Source organism: Argiope bruennichi, chromosome 7 (assembly GCF_947563725.1).
Source record: "Argiope bruennichi chromosome 7, qqArgBrue1.1, whole genome shotgun sequence".
Taxonomy (NCBI): Eukaryota; Metazoa; Arthropoda; class Arachnida; order Araneae; family Araneidae; genus Argiope; species Argiope bruennichi.
The window spans coordinates 4,495,248-4,517,824 of NC_079157.1; the positions used below are offsets into that span (position 1 = coordinate 4,495,248).

General features: G+C 31.7%; 1 protein-coding gene across 5 annotated transcripts in view; it reads left to right on the top strand.

Annotated features, from left to right (window-relative positions):
- Nucleotides 1–22,335, top strand: part of LOC129976061 (uncharacterized) — a 180,552-nt gene extending 158,217 nt beyond the window's left edge. For all 5 annotated transcript variants that reach the window (XM_056089420.1, XM_056089419.1, XM_056089421.1 and 2 more), the window contains exons 8-10: nt 332–457; nt 17,225–17,354; nt 21,462–22,335. In XM_056089420.1, coding sequence (XP_055945395.1) covers nt 332–457; nt 17,225–17,354; nt 21,462–21,586 — 381 coding nt within the window. In that variant the 3' untranslated portion in view covers nt 21,587–22,335. The remainder of the gene's footprint in view (nt 1–331; nt 458–17,224; nt 17,355–21,461) is intronic.
- The last annotated feature ends 242 nt before the right edge of the window (nt 22,336–22,577 follow it).

The following is a 22,577-nucleotide window of genomic DNA, read 5'->3' on the forward strand; positions in this document are numbered from 1 at the left end:
TTGCAAAATAAGGTGAAATTTTTATTTTTGTACATATTTGCGCCAATTAATTCAGCAACACATTTCTTGAACCGAAAGTACAGGACCAAATAAAAAGTTTCATTTTAATTGTTTTTGATATTGGCTGATTGACAATTTGCAGAAAAGGGTTATTCTTTATCTCCTTTTACATGATAGACTTCTAAAATCATCGCATGGCAATCGACTTCATGCTAAATGGATTCATTCATTCAGAATATACTCAAGTTCGAGCAAATTCCCTTTTGAACGTTTTATTTTTTTTACTCCGAATTTTGGCTTATATTTTTAAATTTTCCTTTTCTTATTCCAGCTTCACATTCTGGAGACCAGAAATGGCACGTCTGAAGTGGCGACCAGTCTGGGATGGCGAAGTGTGATGTCGATGCGAAAGATTGCCAGTGGAGAAAGGACGATAGACACGCTCGTCATAGAAGCCGTAAGTATACTCGCATTCAACTTCCTTTTACTCAAATTTTAAATAATTTTAATTTTTTTCTGGAATTCGAAGAATGATTCGACAAAATTTCGATTTCATTTGCTCAATTTTTGATAATTTGGTACCTAGGTATAAGTTTATTGTTTTTGCTATGTTTTTTTTTGAGGGGGGGGGGTACTAATTTCCACCCAAAGATATAAAAATCTTTGAGATTCAATGCAAATAACTTTGAAAATAGAGGGAAAGTCAACTGATCCTTTATATAAAAATAAATATATTTGATATATCCATGCTCAATTCGTGACTATTACCAAAATTTGTAGTCACAACTTGAAAGATTTTTAACTCGTTTATTTTCAGCCTCTGCGCCTTCTCGGGGCATTCTATGCTTGGTAAATTTATTTCTTGCCATTTTTTGAAATTCTAAAATTTTTAGAATTAAAAAAAAGAAATAAGAATAAAATAACAAAAGTTAAAAATTATTACCGGTGTCATACACGTCTTTACTACTTGCATACTTGCAATAAAATTTAAATTTTTTTAATGAATATAAATTTAAAATGAATTCATCTCAAGATATGTCCTGGCTTATTGACTTATTCAATCATTTATTTTGTTAATCATTGTAATATTGTCTTTTAAATCTCGATATTACATGCAGCCTACAATATGAAAATTTTATAGAAGATTTAACTGTATTCTAATACAATTAGTATCGGAATTTGATTACAATTGAAAGGTTGTTGAATATGTTGGTAGTTATTTTTAAAAATGAATTAAAATTGGATACTCAATGCTTAAGGTGTCCAAACGCTATTCACTGTTTTAAGTTTACCACATATAAAATCTTCTTAAATCCAGATGTAGGTATTGTTTATTTTCGGATTTAGTAACCCTTCACAATTTTGCGCATGCGTCAGTTCATTTTTTCGAAAAAGGGTTGAGAAGAAAGATGAAAAGATATATTTGGCAATAGGGATCATCCATGGAATAAAGAGGAGTAAAATATCACTTCTTGCCTACCATCCCGTTGCGATGTGGAAACGTCGAAAAATATTGGTCTTGGGATTTTGAAATGAACAATAGCTGGTGGAAACGCTTAATCACTGTAAAAGAATTATACGAATTAATTTTTGTAAAAAAATGATTAAACTTTGGGCATAATTTTGAATGAGAATTTAAAAAGGTGTTTTCTTTTTGACAAAAAAAAAATGTAATTTTAAATATATGTAACCACCAAACTGTGAGATACAATTTTTACACAGCTAAAAGTGTTTTTCACCAGCGATTCTGAAGGATGCCATTATGTTCACCAAGCATGAATTATTGTTGTGTAATTATGTAATTCTTGTCATAGGTATGCGTAGGTAGGTCGCACTTACAAATAACAGAGATACTGTTTAAGAAATGAAGTAATGATGTTCTGAATGTGCAAAACTTTATTTTTGATTTTCTTTGATCGAGACAGGCATATCGTTTATGCACAATCTTTTCCAAACTGTTCCTTTTCAGACATTCTCTTCTTGGCCTAACCACAAAGCAAGAAGTAAATGAACCTATTTTGCAAAGCCAAAGGCATAAAAGATGCCATGTTCTTCAATACGAAACACTGTCTTGCTTTCTTTTAAATACATCGTTTACTAAATGAATGCTTTCTTATTCATGCCCATCAAAAAACACAGTGAGTTAGATCGTTCCATGATTGGAAAACCGGAAATGGAAAATGTAATATTCTTTAAGTATTTTTTAAGGTATATGTTGAAAATGAAGCGTTGATTAGTTGTTTTCACGTACAGTTAAGGTGACAGTCAATACTATAGGCATCTCAAATGATGGCATTTTTATTCGCATATAATCACTTCGGAATTTGTATTTGTACCGTCATTTCCTCTGTAGATTCGATTTTGTATTTGAACTGAGAAAGAATCAGAAATTTAAAAATTCTTTGCATGGGGTTGGATGAAACTAAAATGATCACTCAAATGGTCCAACCGATTTCAGTTTATTTTTCACATCTTTATCTGAAATTTATTGAAAATTAGAATAAGTAAAATGGAAATAAAAAAAAGCATAACTATTGATTACGGTATCCACCCTATTTCAAATAAGACGAAATATGTGCATTTCCTCCCTTCACTTTCTTTACAAAATCGACGGCCAAGTCTTTATTTCTGTGGGACAAGCTCATCTATCATCGATAGGAAAATGTCAGGAACTTTTTTTGATATATTTTTACAGCTTAGCGGAAGGAAGCAATTCTCTTTTGGATGACTGAAGAAAATGTGAGAATTTGGTCTTCCATGTTCCTTATGCCTACTAAAATACATCGTGTCCACACTAGTCGCAAACTTAAAGCTGATTTCCATACTGTTAGAGATGCATATACTTCAATTTTAAAAACACTCCAAATGGCATGAATTATAATTTGTGGAATTTAAGTCCGTAAATGCGTTGGAAAAAAAATTAAGATTTCAAGTTTTTTTACAGTACTTTTTTTAAAACCAAGTTTTATACAGTACCTCAGACAGTATTGAAAATCTTCTGAATTCGTGTAAAATATCAATTGTAAAAAGTGCCGATATATTAAAATTTTGAATTTCTTAAATACAGTACAGTCCCGAGTATCCGGTTTGTGACTATCCGGCTTCCCTACTATCCGGCCTAGGTTTTCAAAAACTAAAAATTGTAAATTTTAACTCTTATCTTAGGGTTACCTTTTCGCATCTGGATCATCATTTATCAGTGAAAAATAAAATCAGTTTGAGTTAATTTTCTTAAGAATTAGGCCGACGATTTACGCTAATGTTTTGTTTATGTTTCCAGCATTTAAACTGGGCATTACAGAATTTACGTTAAAATGTGAACTTTCTATATCCTTAAACTTACTTTTTCTCAAAGAAATTCTTGAAACGAGCAGTGCAGTATATAAACAGACATAAACTACCAGTACAGAGCCTTCTATTTTAACTCGACACGGTACCGGCAACTGCTTCTTTGATTCACCGGACGTTGCTGCGTTCACATTGAGTTAAATGGAGGGTTTAGTACTCAATAAGAATTGAGAAAATACATATTATAATAGTGAATTTTGGTATAAAAACTTCTGGTATTCTGGACAAAGAAACGAGTTCATAGAATTCGGCCTATCCGGCTTTTTTGTCATCCGACACCTGCCCTTCCGGATAGGATGCCTGGATACTCGGGAGTGTATTGTAGTTTAAATCGAAAATGAATCCTGTCCATTTCCGGATGATTTTAATTAAATATATTAATCATTTAGTATACAATGACAAGTACGATTCGCGTATCAATTTTTTTTTTAATTTTAAATCTGCAATAAAGTGAAAATATTAAGTAATCTAAAAATCTATTAAAAACGCTTCAATATCTCAAATGCCCTTATATTATTATAGAAATTAAAATAATATTAATAAATGTCCCAAATAGGATGTGTCATTTAATTAGAAAGTTAAATAAATTCGTAGGTCAAAGGATTAAGTGTGCATACCATATTGGTTATAATATTTTGTGAGTTTTGATACTTACAAATCCATTGAAGATTATTTGAACATTTTTACATCCATTTCACGATCCATTTACGTTTAAAAAAATATGAAACTATCTCTTTAGAACGGCTTTCTAACTCACAAATGGGAAAATTCCTCTTTAGAGTGGAATTTCCTCATCTGGGAGTTAGAATGCCGGTTCATTTTTCACGTGCTTTATGCATTTTTTCCGCGTACGGAGTTTTATTGCCAAGCAGAAAATCATAATGTTTCGGGTCTTTGACGTCACAGCATGTTTTGAACGGATGACGTCATCCGATTCATATTTTTACGCCCAGTTACTTGAAAGTGAGGATTTTTCTTCTGTCAATAAAAATATTTTCAATCATTTTAAAGTCAAAGAAAAAAGCAACGATTTTTTTTTCATATATGATGTTGCTTTCTTTGAAACGGGAGAGTAAAGAATGGATGGCGGATGTGTAACGCATTTATGTATATATATAATAGAATATAAATAAACTTTATTCGAAAATCTAACGGATAACGAGACACAAAAAATGCAGCTGACATAGTTGAGATCAAAACGAAAATGTCTAAAAATGGCTAAATTCACAAAAAACATGATGCGCGTGCAGAAAAGCTGCGATATGCAGTTACAGGTACTAAAGTCACGTTCAGACGGAATAGCTAAGTGGCAGGATTTTCAGATTGCTGATCGCGGAAGCGAAGTTGGATTCTGTAGATCTGCAGTGCGACTGGATCATAATGAGCTTAAAAAAATAGAAATATCGTGAGAAAAATGCAGCTCATACGACAACAGCAAAGTGTCCTGGAAAAGTGTCTTTTTTTATAAGTTCGCTTATCAAACCCAGAACTTAAAGTTATTTTAACTGAGCGGACAAACTGTCAGAAAAATTCTAGAAATTTTTTTAAATCAAATGTACGGATATCAAAGTTTAAATTATAAATAAGTAGGATAAGTAAGTAAAGTTTAAATATATATATCAAAGTTAAATTATAAATAAGTAAATTCTCTAAGTATATCAGAAGTTGAATCATTTACAATATTTAATGTTGATTTAATACCTTAAGATTTTTCTATTTGACATCTATTGCAAGCTAATTTCATTATGGTCTTGTTTCTAACGCCTCACGCGCTTTCAATTTTCGTTTTAACCTCCATATCTTTTGAAAAATTATTTGATATCTTAATTATTAATAAAACTGTGCTTTAATTAATTTTAATATTTTTTGCTTTTTACATTGCATTTCACTACTCGTTATAATAACTGTTTGGAAATCTTTTAGAATCAGTTTTTCTCTCATTCAGAAGATGGCACTTATCTCAATATATCAAAAATAAAGAAAATAAAGCGATTGTTTCATTGTTCTGAAAATATTAAAATGCTGTACTGGCATCGGGAGAACGCTAGTATGCAGAATTTTGAAAATTTTCTACATCAGGAAGCCGTGATTGATCCATCGCAAAGTCCCATGTCTATAAATATTAAACAATTTTACCAGCGGAATAATTTAACCACTGTAAGATTAAAGATTTTGCCGTTACTATCGCACAGAAATTTAAATTATTTAAACTGCAATATTCAAGGCAGATATTGTTATTTTTTTTTCCTCGTGAATTTTTTAATTTTGTAATCTTGCATTGATTTGTACGTAACATGCAAAAAATACAGAATTTTTTTTACATGAATGACTAATTAAGCCATGTCATCAATAAAATACTCAGAGTATTCGAATATTCTAATCAAATGACTTAGTCACTGATAGATGTTAGAGCAACGTAATCGCACATTACATCATTTACTTTCAGTATCAGTACGCCAAAAAAAATAGAGCTATTTCATTATTTAAATAGTAATTTCTGTTGGCTGTCTGCTTATTTTTATCAACTGTTTCTAAATCCTGTCTGAAGTTTATATTCTTGAATGAACTGCATTTTAATATTCATGCTTTTTATGCTTGCCAGAATAGAGATAGATGGTAATAGAAACTGTTTATTTTGAAATTTAATAACGCATTCATTAATTTATGCAAACTTGTAGTAATAGTAATAATGGATGAGGATTTTTATTTTTTCGAAGTGCCCCTGAAGTGAAAAACTCATGTTTTTCGAATTCGATATATCATTACACATTCTCTCATTATTTAGCCCAAACAAGGGGGCCCCAAGGAAAAATCTTTTTATTCTTTATTAATTCAAGTCCTTCATGCTTTACCTTCATCTGTTTCTGGAACATTGTTTGCGGATGATCTAAATATCTCCTATGATAATAATAATAATAGGATGACCAGCTCCAGAGAATTGTTAACAAAATTATTGTATTATGCAATGTTATGAGAACTCGCCCTTCTCCTGAAAAAGGTCTCCACCCTGATCATCTTCACCATATGACAGATTGCAATCTTTGCTTAAAAAAGTAGGTTTGTGATATTTCACAGTAATTCCCCACATGTTCTACATTTGTGAAAAAAAATAATAAATCGCACGCTATTTGGAAAAAAACTTCTTATTTATCAATTTGTGACATTTTCCTGTTGATTATGGATACGAAATTTCTAGTTCCGTTGTCTCTGCTTTATGAATTTGAACATTACTTGAATCTTTATAATCAACATACCAAGCTATCCAATACGTGTTATTTTTATAAGATATTGTTTGTCGGTACTAATTTTCCAACTGTGCAAATCTGTCCGATGGATTTTCTATCCATTCAGCCTTGCGATATTCTAGAAATGACCCTTTATAATCTATTTTACCAGCATTGCAAAGTTACTAAGATTATTTTCCAAGAATAATTTTTATCATCGACATCCATTTCAGAATACACTCCCATTTTTACTGATAGTCCCAAAACAGCATGTCCTGTAGAGAGTTCTGTAATCATTGCTCAAAATAACTACAGTCGCCGATAGCATATGTTCTGTTTTCATAGTTTAACTAATGAGGTTTTTTGTTTAACAATTTGCGGTGGAGAGCAGTGTCAAGCACGTCGAGATGGTTTTGTCAAAGAATCGCCAACAGCGTGCTTACACGCTTCAGAAAGCAGCTATCGCTGAAGTAAAAATGGCGTGCGCGACGCGCCGACTGAGATGGTTTGACAGAGCTCATTTTACAGGGGAACAATCTTAGGTAAAAAATAAAAAAAATTCAGTCAGAAGATATTAATCTTTTACCAATTTCAGTAAAGTATTTGTTGCTTTTTATGGCCTCTCGACGACTTATAATGGTACAGTTTTAGCAAGCACATCTGTGTTTCTTGCCATCGCGAGTAGTTAAGTTTTTTTAGATTTCATGAACAAATTTGACTGCGCTTCTAGCAGCATAAGCGGTCTTGTCGATTTCTGCCATCTCCATAATAACAGGCATTCGATGGTTTGAAATATACTTTTACAAATTTAGGCTACTAGATCTCTAAAAGGCCGTGTTACATTAAACTACGCATTAAACTGTCATGGTTAATTATCCCTAGGTGAGAACTAAATGTGTAACTAGATTTCTCATCGATCGTATCCGTTTCACCCCTTGTTGTCTGATAAATGATATTCTTCATGCTTAATATGCTCCACTCATTTTACGGAGTGGAGCCTATTTTTTTGGGTAGATTTTTTAAAATTCATATTTACTCTGAATATATTTAAAATATTATCGACTACCCATTTTTTAAAACATTTTCAAACATTTGTGACTTTATCGGAGAAACATTCCCTTTGGAACTTTAAGTTATCGAGATTTACGGTCATGGTTAAATTTTACGAATTTTACAATTTTATTCTTGTAGTCATCTTTCGCACAGATTACTTTATTTTATTATTGGATTGTTTTACCTTTTTTACATCTAGACCTTTACATCTTGCTTATGTCTCCAGAATGTTTAGCACAACATATCCAAAAAATCTAGTTCTTGTTCCATAAAATCCGAGATAATAAGCAAAACTAGATTTGGCGATTTTTCGTCAAGATTTCAAAGACTTCTATGCGCCCTCCATTTTGTCCTGTATTCATAAATCAGATTAAATCGGGAAATGGATTTTCAATGTTATCGATTTGTTGATCGATGTTGAATCTTCAGCGCAGAAAATATGCAATTTGCAAAGAAATGAAAGCCCAAAACCTTTCTAATAAATAGCATTAGTTACCATGGTAATAAGATCCACCCTCAAACACTGAGTTCAAGCTTTTCAATTTCTCTTACGTGCTGTGAATAATTTATCATCGATGATTGTGTAAGAAAGGGAAAAAACTGAATCGATTTTGATGTTCATTCTGTTTGATACGCTAAAAACAATCTAGTATTTGCGTTTAGAATAATTTTTATTTCACGAGGAAACCTCAAGGTAACGAATTGGAAATATCAACCTCTTCTAATCCAGAAAGTAATTTAAAAGCTGTAAATCTGCAAGAATAGGTTATGTAATAGTATAAATATTTAACAAATTATTATTTATCTGTAGGATAAAAGATTTAAAAGATAGGTTTATGGTTAAATGTACAAGAAATGACTTTTCAGGGATTAGAAAAAGTTTGGCATGAAGACAGGATATTGCACTAGCCATAGTCAGAATAACACATGTGGCTAAATTAATTTTTACTTTTTTCTAATTAAACATAAGCATAGAGAAAAGGTTAGAATAAGTTAGAGATAAAAGACAAATTGGGAGACGATTGAAAAATATCTATTGTACATCGCTAGTTTAAAGACCAAACCACGTTCAGAGACGAATTTTTAAACAATGATGTTTTCCTGTTTAAAAAAAAGTTTTCCATCGCAAAATCTCTCGGAATTTTCTAGAAATTTACATAAATTCAGACAGAATATAAAATGTTAACAAGATCCTCTAAAAAAAATGGCGACACCTATAAAACTAAAACATTTAAAAGATAAATTATGACTATTTTTTGACGTATAAAATTGGAGGATCTTAAGTTCAAATGGAGTTATTTTTTTATATATTTTATTTGAATTAAATGTTTACAAGTTGTTCTGTTTTGCTTAAGTAAGTTAATAATTATATATATTTATTTTGTATTATTAGTTCATAATACATTTAAAATAATACATTTTCTAAATCAATCGTGAGTGTTTACTTTCTTTTGACTTTCACTGTAGGTATCACGGCAATGAACGTGTTAAATTATTTTCAGATAAACTTATTTTTAATCTAGAATATTTATACAGAACACTATAATAGAAAACCCGTACAAAAGTATAAAGGATCGATGTCACTTAGTTTATTCTCTTCATTTGGAAAAAGATTGAAATGCTATTCATCCTTAATAGTTTTGTCATCTACATTGTTTGAACGTTTCTCTTCAATCCAATAAGTCCATCCGCTGTGATTCTGTCATTAGATGACACTTCCCTGTTTGGAATAAAAATGTTTTAATCTCCCTCGATTGTGGTCTTTCATCAGACGATAATTGATTTCTTGTAATTAATTTTCAGTTTCCTTCCCAATTTGCTGCTCAAAAAATTCATAAAAATCTATCACTCGTTTGATTATGGTTAATCGACTTTTATATACTACACTCCCATCAATTAATTAGCTTCGGATGAGTCTACCGAGTAAATAACAACTTTTATCACCATCTGAGCTCGATTAATGAATCTTCTCGTCCATTCTGAAAATCCTTTTGGGTTTAAAAATAGTGCTGTTAAGAGATTTTGCCAGACTGAGTGAAAATCGGCATTTCCGCTAGCTATTAAGAGGTGAACGGCATTCAGATATCGATTGAGCATGCTGCCTCGTCCGATTTGGAGGAAGTATAATTTAATGAGACTCCAGTGGATGCATATCGTTATCCTTCGGCGAATCTCGGACAAGAATCGATGCCACCTTGCGGGAAAGTGAATTGTCCGTTGCTTCTGCATTTTACGTGTCTGAGATCTTTTTCTGACATGACGAACCCTTTTAACTATATTTGAAGAATGTGCTTTATACATGCATCAAAAGGAGGGGGGAGGGGATAGAATTTCTGAGTGTGACTAGACGTTTCGTACTTCGTCTATTTGATCCAATTCTTGCAGAAGTGGCCACACCAAAATGTATTAATAAATAGCAAAATAAGGGTGTAACCTCCTCTTACTAAATATTGTAGAAAATGGGTGAGCTTTGAATAACATGAGAACTCAGATTTTTATTCTTAGTCTCGCACATGAGCATTTTGTACTTCGTAATATATTGAAATTCGAATACGCATTTGGACTTCTATTGATATAAAAAATTTGATATAGAATTACAATTTTAGTTGTAAGAACGCATAGCAATTTCATTTATTTGAGTTGCGGTTTTGAGTTATCAGATTTTATTTGTGCCATTGTACTGGACAATGGCTTATGAACAAGATTATAGAATTTAGAATCAATGGTTTGATTCTAAATTTGATATAAACCTACCATTTGGATACTTAATTTTTGTATCAAATTTGATCCATTAGCTCTTCGTTTTTTAATTTTCATTTCTTAATATTTCAGCAGACAAATGCCTTTAAATAGATTTTACTTAACTTGATAGGAAGCAGCAAATTGAATGTTAAAAACAGATACCAAATTTCATCCGTCTGTACGTTATCATACTCACAGACAGGCAGATATCGTTCCAACCAGCGGGAATGGTCTAACCAACATTTTCTTGCTCACTTTCTAATAAAAGTGTGCAAGGAATGTTTTGCACCACCCACGTAAAAAAATTGTACTGCTGGGATAAGGCAGAGATAGTCTTGCATGCCATTTGCATATAATAGTTGCGAAATATTAACCTTTAGGGAGACAATATCATTATTTTTCAGAATTTATCGTGAAATCTCTGGCGAGTTTTTGGCGTATCCTCTTTTGCATATGATTAATATTATTCGAAAATCAAATTTTATGGTTTAGACTCATTTCTCACAAACTTCAAATCAAAATTTGAAAGAGAATTGCAGTTGTGGATACAAAATCACATACAAGATATATTCAACTTAATTTATATTTTAACTATGAGTTAAACTGATATATTTAAACTATTTCGTTTTTAAAGGATCGAGTTTACATATTTCTAAAAGTAAAAACTGATAATTGTTCCACCTTTTGTTGGATTTGGCTAAAAATTTGACAGGTTTCTGCATTATAAATCTTAAACCCGTGTTTAGATCTATAATGAAGAATTATTATTTTATCTATCTAGCTCTTTTCATTTTGACAGATAGGTTTCCTTTGAAGAAATTTTGATCACAACTTGCTATCATTCGAAATTTTCAACGATAAGAATACTCTCTATATTTCGTATACGAAAAAGTAAAAAATGTCTTTTTGGATTCAAGGGGACTTGAAACGTGGGATTGCATCTTATTTTTTTTAATAATATTTTCTTTGTTTATGAGAAATTAAAAATGTCTTTAGTAGAATTAAATATTTGAAATAGTTGTTTACATGAAGGAAAAAATAAAAATAAGAATAATTTTACAGAAAGTTGTCATTTTTAGAAATCCAAACTCTCGACTTCTATTGCATTTTTGGTGATTGACAAAAAATTACTTTTAAAAATTTATTTGGTTTTCAGCTATGTGTTACTACTTAAAATTGGCGTTGAAAGAAGATTTTGTCCCATAAACAAGTAACTTTTAAATCTTCAATAATATAAGAAATTGAAACTGAATGACTCTAATCTGGGAGGACTTTCAACTAATTATTGTGTTAATGTATATATGTTTGCATAGGTTTCTGAGGTTAATGAAAGGCTATAACTCCAAAAATATTACATAAAAGTGTAAAGCCTGTTCAATTGAATCATCGTATTGAAGCATGCCTAATTAAATGCTGCAGCTAAATTTGAATTTTATTTTATTTCTGTAACCTGATGCGAAGTCGTGAATTTTCTTTAGGGGCATGTTTTCTTTGTTTCTATTCATAGTAGAAGAAATTCTTCTCAATGAGCGAAGGATAAAAGTAAGTTACTTTTTAAAAGAAATGTGTATGACAGAGAATTCAGTCATTAGATTTTCATCCAAAAAAAATACTATTGCTAAATAGGTGATAGTATAAAAGCATTCTGAATAGAAAGTGGCAACTCAAACGGAAACGAAGTATTTGATTAAAATTGTTACTTGCGTACGCGCCATTTACTTATTTATATATTCACTTGGTTCATTTCCCTTGTTAGTTAATGCTATTGAAAAGGATTTACTTATTTCTGAGCATTGGGGAAATTAATATGCCAAATAATTTATTTTCTTATAATTAAACCTTTATATAGGGAAAAGTAATTCATGCATAATTCACCTAATATAAGGCATTGTTTATTGCTCCGAAAAAAGCATAAATTTCTCCGAAAAAGTAATCTATATCTTATTACCACTTAGTAGATATTTTTAACAAACAAAATTTAAAAAAATAAATAAAACGTTAAAATATGCACCATGTAATATTTCCATCAATACCGATCAAATAAGAGTATAGTAACAAAATAATTCTTTTATTTGCAGATTTATATATTTACAAAGAGCAACTTGTTTTCGTCTAGCTTAATATTATTTACACAAATCAAACAACAGTTTAATCACGAAATAATTCCACGATCAAATCGGAGAATATGTCTCAAAAAAAAAACCCGCTAACAGGCTGTTAGCTCTCAAGCTACTCCAGGGCAGCTCCAGAAAGCAGTTGATCTTTATCGGATGGACCCTAACACAGAAGGCCGAATCACACGGAGCTTCTCAAAAAATCGGGAACCATTTTTCCGCGCTCCGAAGCCTCTCCGATTTCTAATTCGAAGCCTTTCTCTTCTCTGAAAAAAAAAATACCTCGTTTTATTTTAATCAGATATCTGCCTCCGGTTTCATATTCCTGAACTTGAGTTCCCTATCACCCAATAGCTGCTCAGCAACGCTTCCTCAATGCCTTAACACGAATGAGGGAGTGTCTGTTAAGGAAACATCTTTGTGACCGTCTGCCTATTGAGCCCATGTCAGCTAGTCAATTCGTGATTAACACCGGCTGAATTTTAATTAGATTTGACACTTAATGACCATAGTTGTTGGTGATTGATCGATTCTTCATGAGTTGAGGAGTCTCTTCATAAAAGGAGAAAAATGTTTAGCATTTTGACATTCCTCTTCCTTGAAGACTTGATGAATCTATTTGAAACGACGGGATAAATGTTTTCCCACATCTTGATATAGTAACAATTGATCAGACGCAATGACTTTCCTAGTTAAAAAGATCCACATCTGGAGATCCATATGCACTTAATTAAGTGTGGGAAAGCGGGAACACTACATCTGGTCTGGATGCCGTAAAGCATGTGAGGGAAAGGAGAAACATTATACCGTCTTGAAAGGTCCTTGAGAGTAGAAAACCTAGAGCAAATGGTTAACCTATAAATCGCATTATTTAGAGTTTGCAATAGGGTTGAGAATTAAAAAAAGCAAGGAAATGAAAGAATAGCGAGAGGCCTGATAAAAAGAAATTTAATGAAATTCAATTTTGTATAATCTGAGTGTAAATAGAATCCGAAGAGATTTCTTATTCGATATAAAAGAATTTTTGATACGTTTTACGATATCAAAATCTCATCAAATGAATCGTATCATCGTAGGAACAGTATCATTACCTCATTTATACTCTACTTATGCACTTTTACAGTTTTTGCTTTCAATTAAGCATCGACATTTTCCCTAACATCAGACAACCGCCGAATGTTAAATGAAGTGAGAACACGGAATGAATAGGAGAGTAAACCGAAGCAGAGAATGTCTGATGTACAAGTTCGGTATCGCTAATGGATTCCGCAAATCAAGCCTGCGCTCTGGCCGGGTCCATTCTTCACTTCATGACCTGACATCATGGAAGTCCACAATTATCTAAACTGCTCACATTTATGCCATTAGAGGAATATCTAGACAAGTTACAATTACATTGAAAATTGAAGTGGGATATTCGAGTGTTGCGTGCAACCTCCATTTATCTCAATGTAGCCGGTTTTGCAAATATGAAGCGAACGTGACAGTTTTGATTTTGAATTGATGGAAGAGGGTATGAAATTGAAATGAACTGGAAATCGTAGCCATCAGAGATGCAAATTTTATTGACAATAGGAAAGACTATGAATTATTACTCGCACTATTTACAGTTTGTAATGGTTGGTTTGAAGTACCGTGCATTTAGGATATTTGCAGGAATTTCGATTCTTCAAATCTTTTTGACGCTTATTCTTAAAATGATGCCAGCTGATAAAAAAAATGAGATGTAACGTTAAAGCTTGCCTAATCAAACTCTAATAAAAATTGGATCTTCACATAGCTTTGTTAATTTTGCAGACAGTAATATTTCTTGTATTCAATTCTTACTCGGTGAAATTTTTCCGACAAAAATAATCAGAAAATGTATCGATTTTAAATGGACGTAGAAATACGACTTTTAAGATGAAATTTTAAAAATGTTAATAAATTTTTATTGTCTGCTATTTTAGTTTAGAATATATATATATATTATTTTATGTGAAGCAGAATGCAGTTTGAAGACAATGAAGAGACTTGATATTTCGTGACGTCATTTTATTTCATTTTGAAGAAGCCGGCATATGTACAAGAGATGAAGACACAGAAAGAGAATGAGGAAAACGCTCTTGGACATTTTATCCCTGGTCTTATATAACCTATGATTTTGATAGGGAAAACATTTCTTCATAGTGCTAATATATTAATAAGATTCCGATAGGGATTTCTGACGCATGTCAATCACATGTAAGGGAAACACAGGGATCTTTTAAAAAAGAATGTGCTTACTGGACATTTTTTACCCCTTCACGCCGAGCGTGTGAAAGTATCGGCGTTTAGCCAATTCAGAAATTTTATAAAGCTTCTCTTGAATTAAGTAGAGACAGTGGAATTGCATCACGAAATAAGAGAATGAACTTATTATGGGCTAAATTAAGATAAAATCTTGGAAATTAATTAAATTGAAATTATAGTTAAAATAGCATTATATATATATATATATATATATATATATATAATATAAACCCTTTGCACTCGAAAAGATAAATCAATTTATAATTATTCATTTAATACAGGAACCGGTGTTTATTACACCAAAAAAAATAAATGCATACAATTGTTATAAGTTGTAGATTCATTTTTCAGGGAAACTCAACTTTTTAACATTCTGTAGGTATTTTTAACAATTAATTTTTTTTTTAAATTTCAAAATGTTACATCTACTTGAATGTTGACCGGGAGAATGTCGAGTGCAAAGATAAATAGGTTTCCAGCCAGATAAGTGAAAAAGAATGGGATAAATGAGCCCTGAAGTGGGGGAATTAAAATACTAACTATGAGAATCAATTATTCATAATTATAAAATTATAATATATTTAACTATTACAAAACATCTTCAAAAATGGCAGGTGTTAACTTTAAAATGGGTTTTATGTGCAAAGTTTTGTAACAATGAAATAATTAGATCGAATTATTTAAGTAGATTTTTCAGATCAATGCAGTAAAATCGGGAAAGTAATAGAAACTTTGAGAGTACGCTTCCCAGTGTTTGGTAATAATTTTAGTCATTCAACAGTTACTGCAAATCGCACGACTTCTAGTCTTTATTGCTTTTCTAATACTTGTATTGAAGCATGTAATTAATTTAGCTCTTTTCACTTCGAAAATGAATAAGATGTATAATTATATATGTGCAAGTGTAAGGAATCCTTTTATTGCTTAGTAGGCTCAAAAATAATTTTTGGTTTATTATAATTACTAAAGCCTAATGTGAAAGCTTTGCTATTGTGACTTTTAGAATAATCATTATCCAACAAGAATATGAAATATCCTGGGGAATGGCAAGTCGGACTCGATCTAAAAATACAAAATGTTTATAACTCTTTTCGCATGTGCGTTGCAAATGCGTGGACCTTGTTTTGGTTACTGGCGGAATAAATTTATAAATGTTTAATATTTTTCTTTGCGTATTGGTGGTTTATCTTAAACATTTTGGAGTTTCTATCCAAGTGAAACTAAGCAATTTTCGACACATCTTCCCTTTCTCATTCTATAACTCCACTTGAAAGCCAGACTGATTGTTAATCAGGAAAGACCATAATAGTAATTCACAGAACCATAAAAATTAAACACCAACCTAATTCTACTTTTGTTTCATTTGTGGGAAAAACATAATGTTTTAAGATATCTGGTGTTAAGAGTGTACTACATTATTTTTGTTTGCAAACTACATGCATACAATAATTTTCGATAAAAATGTTAAAACCTGAACTGGAAGTTATAATTTTCACAAAGATATGTCTTCCATAAAGGAACGAATGAAATTGTCTTGAAATACAAAACAGATTTGGTTAGTTTCTTCTAAAAGAAAATAAAAGCACTGAAAATATCAATTACGACAGTTAAAGTTTATCTCATCGAAACGCATATTGTAAAACCCTTTTCAGTTAGTAAATTAAGAACTTTCTCTCTAGCATTTAAGAAATCACTATTCATCGCGTAAAGAATCATTAAAATTTTCTATATCTTCTGGTATTTGGGGATTCGGGAACATTCAAAAGACCCTTCCATTTTGAAATTCAAAGGTCCTGTGTTGGGCCAACAGGAGATTTGCTCTTCGCTGCAAATAAGACTTCTCGCCAAATTTCATTCATATTTTTGCTCTTATATTCTTTTTCTCTCAATAACAAGAGAAGTTTTATTTTCCGAATTTGAACAATGGCAGATATAGATTTCACAACTGAACGCACCTTTTAATTCTTTCATCTATTCATTTATTTGATCTTCTAATTATATAACATCCAATTTGGGATATTTATTATCATTATTATCTACTAAAATAGTAAAGAACAAAACTAATATTTACGCGTGCCTAAGCGATTTTTATTCTCTTTTGATTTATTCACAATCAATAATTCTGTATGTCCATGCGCGAATGAGACACTGCATTCTACGCAAAAGGATGAAAGGAACATTGGAATAGTATAATGATTTGAGCAGCTTTTGTTGAAAGAATGAGCGTTCTAAAAGGGCATAAATCATGTTGCAGCATGCGAACAACGAAGAAAGCCGAGAATCCTGAATTTAACAAAACCCATTATGGAATCTTAATATTTATTAATTCACAATTCTATAGAGAGGTTCTTGAGAGTCTGGCCAGAAGATCCCTGTTCATTAAGGAAATAGTGAGCAAAAAAAAAAAAAAAATGGACAAGATTAAAATTTAGTGTCACACGAACGTGTATAATTCTTTTTTTTTCCTTTCAGATATCCTCAAATGAAACGGAAAAGAATCCTTCCAATTTGCCTTCCAAACTGTCGAGAAGAGAATATATGACGGTGAAGTACTCGAAGAAGACGCCCGAATTTGAAAACATAGCTACAGCTGATGTCTACGGTAAGTTACTGACATTTTTTTAATTAATATTATATCTTAATATTGCGATATTGGGTGTCATTATACACTTATTGGTACATATAGTAAGTTCTTTCCAACTGAACATACAAGTGAAGCTACTTTCTTTCTATATCTTTTCTTATCCGGACTTCTTTCTATATCTTTTCATTAAGCGTGGCTGTTATAAATAGAGAAATTTTATGCATCTTGATTTAACATACCCAATTAAGTTTAAATCCGCTGCAGCTTTTCGGACAATTCCTAGAGTAATAGGATACAAATACAAAAATCTCAGTTGAGTGATTGGACAGCTCAAACATATCAAAATAGATCTATCAAATGAATTCAAACAGAGAAATAAGTGTCCAGCAGCCGTGAATGATGAGAAGTTGAAAGGAGTCGAAGGTGGAGAATCCACCCACAAACACCCGAAAACGTGTAGCGTTCATTCCAGAGTTTCTCATCAATTCGCTCCACAAGTCGTTGAGTAAGGGACAGGAAACTGTTTCGGGAAAAATTTCATAGGGTAGTGACTCTTTTACTCCATCTGATACTGCATCCGACTTCAGCTGAAATTTTGAGTTCCGACTCCAAAATAGTGCACATGTTACGGCCAAACAGAACTTAAATGGATGAATTGGGGCATTCTCTAAGAGGAGAGAATATCCACAAAAATCCAAAAACAGTGGTTTAATATCTGTAAAATAAGCCAAATAGCGTTTAAAAAAGTTTATGATCAGCTTGGAATTTTGCTCTGATAATTCACTTTGATATACAGGGTGTTTATAAAGTCCCGGACCCATTTTGATGTTTAATAACTCATAAAATAATAAAGATAGATTTAAATTAATAACATAAATGGTTAAATAGACTCAAAGTTTCATGACCCTTGTCAATGAACTTCCACGTGTGCCCCCTTCGTCGCACGGAGAATATCAAGTCGATAGTCAATTTCACGCCAGGTAGCGACAAGCATGTCGGCATCCACAGAGCCATTTCCGCACTTTATGGCGATTAACAATGCCAGAAACATGAAAGGATGCTTCTTCGGAGAACATTATGCTCTTCAGAAAATCAGCAGCATCTTCTATCCTCCTTAGCATATCTGTTGCAAAGGCCATCCTCCTAGGTCTATCGTTCGGTTCCAAAACTTGAACAATTTGAACTTTGTATGCATGCAGTCTTAATTTTTTCTTAATAACCTTGTACACCGTCGAAATTGGCATATCCAATTCTGTTGCCGCTGATCTCACAGATATTCTAGGATTGTGTAAAAATGTCTCTCTGACACGCTCAACATCAAAATCACTTGTGCAAGGACGTCTGGAACGTTTCTTATCTTCGATACTTCCAATTTCTAGAAAATTCTTTTTCCACCGCAAGATGCTGTTTTTGGATGGAGGATCTTTTTGGTAAATTCTTCTGAAATTTCTCTGTGCTTGCACTATCGATTTCGTTTCTATGAACCACCATAAAATCTGTGCTTTCTCTTGTGGTGTATGCATTCTCCTTAATATCCGCTCGAATAAAACATCACATACAAAAGTACTACATAGAACAAACACATCAAAAGTAAACATAACATTGCAATAGTTGCCAAAAACAAAAGAGAGAAAAATGCAATTAATAAGCAGACAATATTTAGAAAAGTACAGATATTTAGACTGGAAAATGAAATTATCTGAAATTAACCACACGCGCAGACGCTATTTACAAAAGTAAAAATATTCAAACCTGAAAAGGAAAATATGAGTTATTCCATCAATAAATGTCATAAGTGTGTTTATATCTTTATTATTTTATGAGTTATTAAACATCAAAATGGGTCCGGGACTTTATAAACACCCTGTATATTAGGTCGTCAATATATTGCAGTGATTATATAATTGAACTTATTTTTCTTTAAAAATATATAATGTTGTATAAATTGGTTTCAAAAGAATAAAAAAGCTGCTTTGTTATGGGATCAAAGGTTATTTTCAAATAATGCGTTGGTTTGTGGTGGCTTAGTGACTCATCTTCGGCTATGGGACTGGATTTACATTTCTGTCCACCATCCCGTTATGTACTGACTAGATTGACTGTTATAGAAAAGTCTTGATGTACTTGTAGGCAACTTCACAGGCAGAAAAATAATTCCGAAATTTTAAAATGAAAGAAAGCCCGTTACTCTTTTTGACAGAATATTTGATATACCTATTAAGTAAAAGTTTATTGCTTAGTTTAAGCTGAAAAAAAAAAAACGTGCATGATTTTTTTGATGGCAGAAAATGCCCTATTTTTTAAATCTGTCCAATTACATGTTAGGAATCAATTCAGATGATATAGGTCATGTGATAAACATTGCACAAGCGTTTTGTTGTTTCTTTTCTTCCTTTTCCAAGATCTTCCATGAATTTCAGAATTTGAATTGAGACAGTTGATTTTCTGATTATTATCGATATATTTTATAAATTTACTTATGTTAACGAAATATTTGTTTTGATGAGCGCACTTCAAAAACTCAGCAGTTCCGGGAAAGCAGATATGCATTTATATATTTAAGTGTAACCAACTTTGGCGGTGTTATTACCTCAAAAATATTTTTAAGCACCAAATTATTATAAATATTTAATCACTGTTATTTTAATAGCGTTCCATCTGCTCTGTTCATTGTGCACATGAACATTCTAAAAGAAATATAATTACCACAATGACCTTACAGGATCATAAAAAGAAATTACCGGCGCAATATAACTTCTAATGGCGCGAGGTTTTTATCGGTTACTGTAATCATCATGTGAGCTGTGCAGATAGTAAGCATAATATTTCATTCTTAGCTTTCAACAACAACAAAATCAATTTATTCAAAAAGAATTTTAGGAAGTTAGGGCGGAAAAACCGATAAAATGTCTAATTTCGCCACTTTGTAACTGTACTGAACCAACCAAAATATTTTTGTAAGTACAATTAAAAATAGTACTTTCATATAATGCCACAAGTTTTAGATCATCAAAGTTGATTGACATGAGTAAATTTATATTATTAATGTGGTGATCGAATATCTGGTCACTGAAGGCGGGTATTTAATTACCATTAAGTATCCGTCAAGTATCAGGTTTTAAAATGTCTTTATTTTTACATTTTGCTAAATAATATACCAAGTCCAAAAAAATTCCATATCATTGAAGGCGGTGAATCTGGCAATTCCAAATAAGTATCTAGGTCATTAAAGGCGGATAATTAAATACCATTCAGTGAAATTAGTATTGGTGAATATGTAGAGACTCTGCTAGAATTATTTAGTTTTGCATATATGTGACTTTAGCAGTGAAAAATAAAAATTCATTACCATGAGGTTAAATGATGGTTACCCAAATATTTACTAGAAGTTAATGTCATTTATAACTGTACTAGTGTGCATTCTTTTTTCGGCACAATCTCACTTTATTTTACGGTTTTTAGTTTTTATTTTAGAATTTGTTTCCATTTTTTTTAGTACATATAAGGAATACTTTAAATTCACATATTGATGATGACGATATTTTTGAAACAACGATGCCTGTTTTTCAAGTTTGTATTGACTTTATGGTCTAAAAGAGGGCCACGGTGATCTGGTGGTAAGATCCCATTTTCGAGAACAAAGGGATTCCAGGTTCGAGATACGATTCCACCAAAAAATCATCGTGTAAGCGGGTCTGATGCACGTTATATCCGTCGGAGCCAAATGTCTTCATTCTGGTGTGGTGTGGTGCGGAAGATTGGATAAGGGGTAGGTGCCGGCTCAGATGTCTTCCTCGTCATCTGACCATGTTTCACAATTACGAGGTTCGCCCCAAAATTTGCCTCATGTTGCTTTAAAAAGGGACTTTAATATAACCAAACAAACAATTGTGGCCTAAAAATTCTAGATTTGATGCCGGATTCCTCTGAAAATCCGCGATGTATGAGGGACTCTTACAAACTTAAACTGACGTCGAGAGTGGAATGCTCCTACACAGGAGGTGTCATCTCAAGTATCTTCCATCCTGATCAAAGTTCAAAATATCTGTGTTTCTTCGAAACGGAACATTAATGTAACTAAAATAATATCTGGACAGTGGAATTAACGAACTTTTCTTTTTTCAGATTCCACTTTCAGCCAGTTCGCAGAAGGCGCAGCTAATCTTCTGATTGCCAGTCAAAGCCAAGATTCTAGCAATGTCATCAGCCGATACGTTCTAATAAGCAAGCCAGAAGACAAGTGTGGCTAAAAAAACATTATAGCCAAATTGTGAATCAGAAAACCAGAGTTTTGACCTCTTTGCTTTGTGGAAGAGAGGATCTGATAGCTCAAAATGGCTAGTTTAATTATTAACATACATTTAAATAAATGTTTTGTACTTTTGTTGAGTTTCATGCAGATACGAAGCATTGTCTTGTTAATCTTAACTTTTTTCGTCATTACATTTCTCAGTGATTAAAAATCCAATATGTTTTAAAGTGTTATAACATTTAAACGTGTCCATGGGAAAGCTTTCAGCGTTTATTTCACGCCTATGAAAATTTACGGGTATAAAAATTAAATTTTGTTAATTCATTTAGTGATGTAATCATTTCGTAGTCAGTTTATTTTCTAAAAAAAAGCTAAAATTTAAAATTATTTAGAAGCTTTATTACGTTTATATAAATAAATAAATCTAAACTTTTTTATTAATATGTTTTATAACTTAAAATATCTGTGATACGTTTCACCATTTTGTTAGGAATTTTAGAATTTTAGCTCGTATATTTCAATTTCCAGCTGCTGTGCTATTTGATTAACAGCTTAACTATGCATATTATTTGGATTGTTCGTGAAATACTGAAAGTTGAAATTTATAACCTGAGATATCATTGTGAAAGCAATGCAATGAGCTTTAAATATTTTTGATGAATGTGTATGTTTGAAATTGTTGTATCAAGTTTTAAAATGTCTTTATTTTTACGTTTTATTTGTGTAATAAAAATTTGTTTTAATTTCTGTTTTGTGTAATTCATTGAATATTTTCAAATTATATAAAACATGCGTTGATTTGCTAATTTCCAATGAGGACAAAGATAAATTCAAGAGTAAATGGTTATTTATAATTTTTGCAGCATCTTGCCAATCTACAAGTTTAGGAAAAAAGTTGTGCAAGTTATAAAAAAGAAATGAAATTTCTTTTTTAGAAAAAGCAGAGTGCAAAATGATATATTTTGTATAGCCTTTTATATTTTATATTT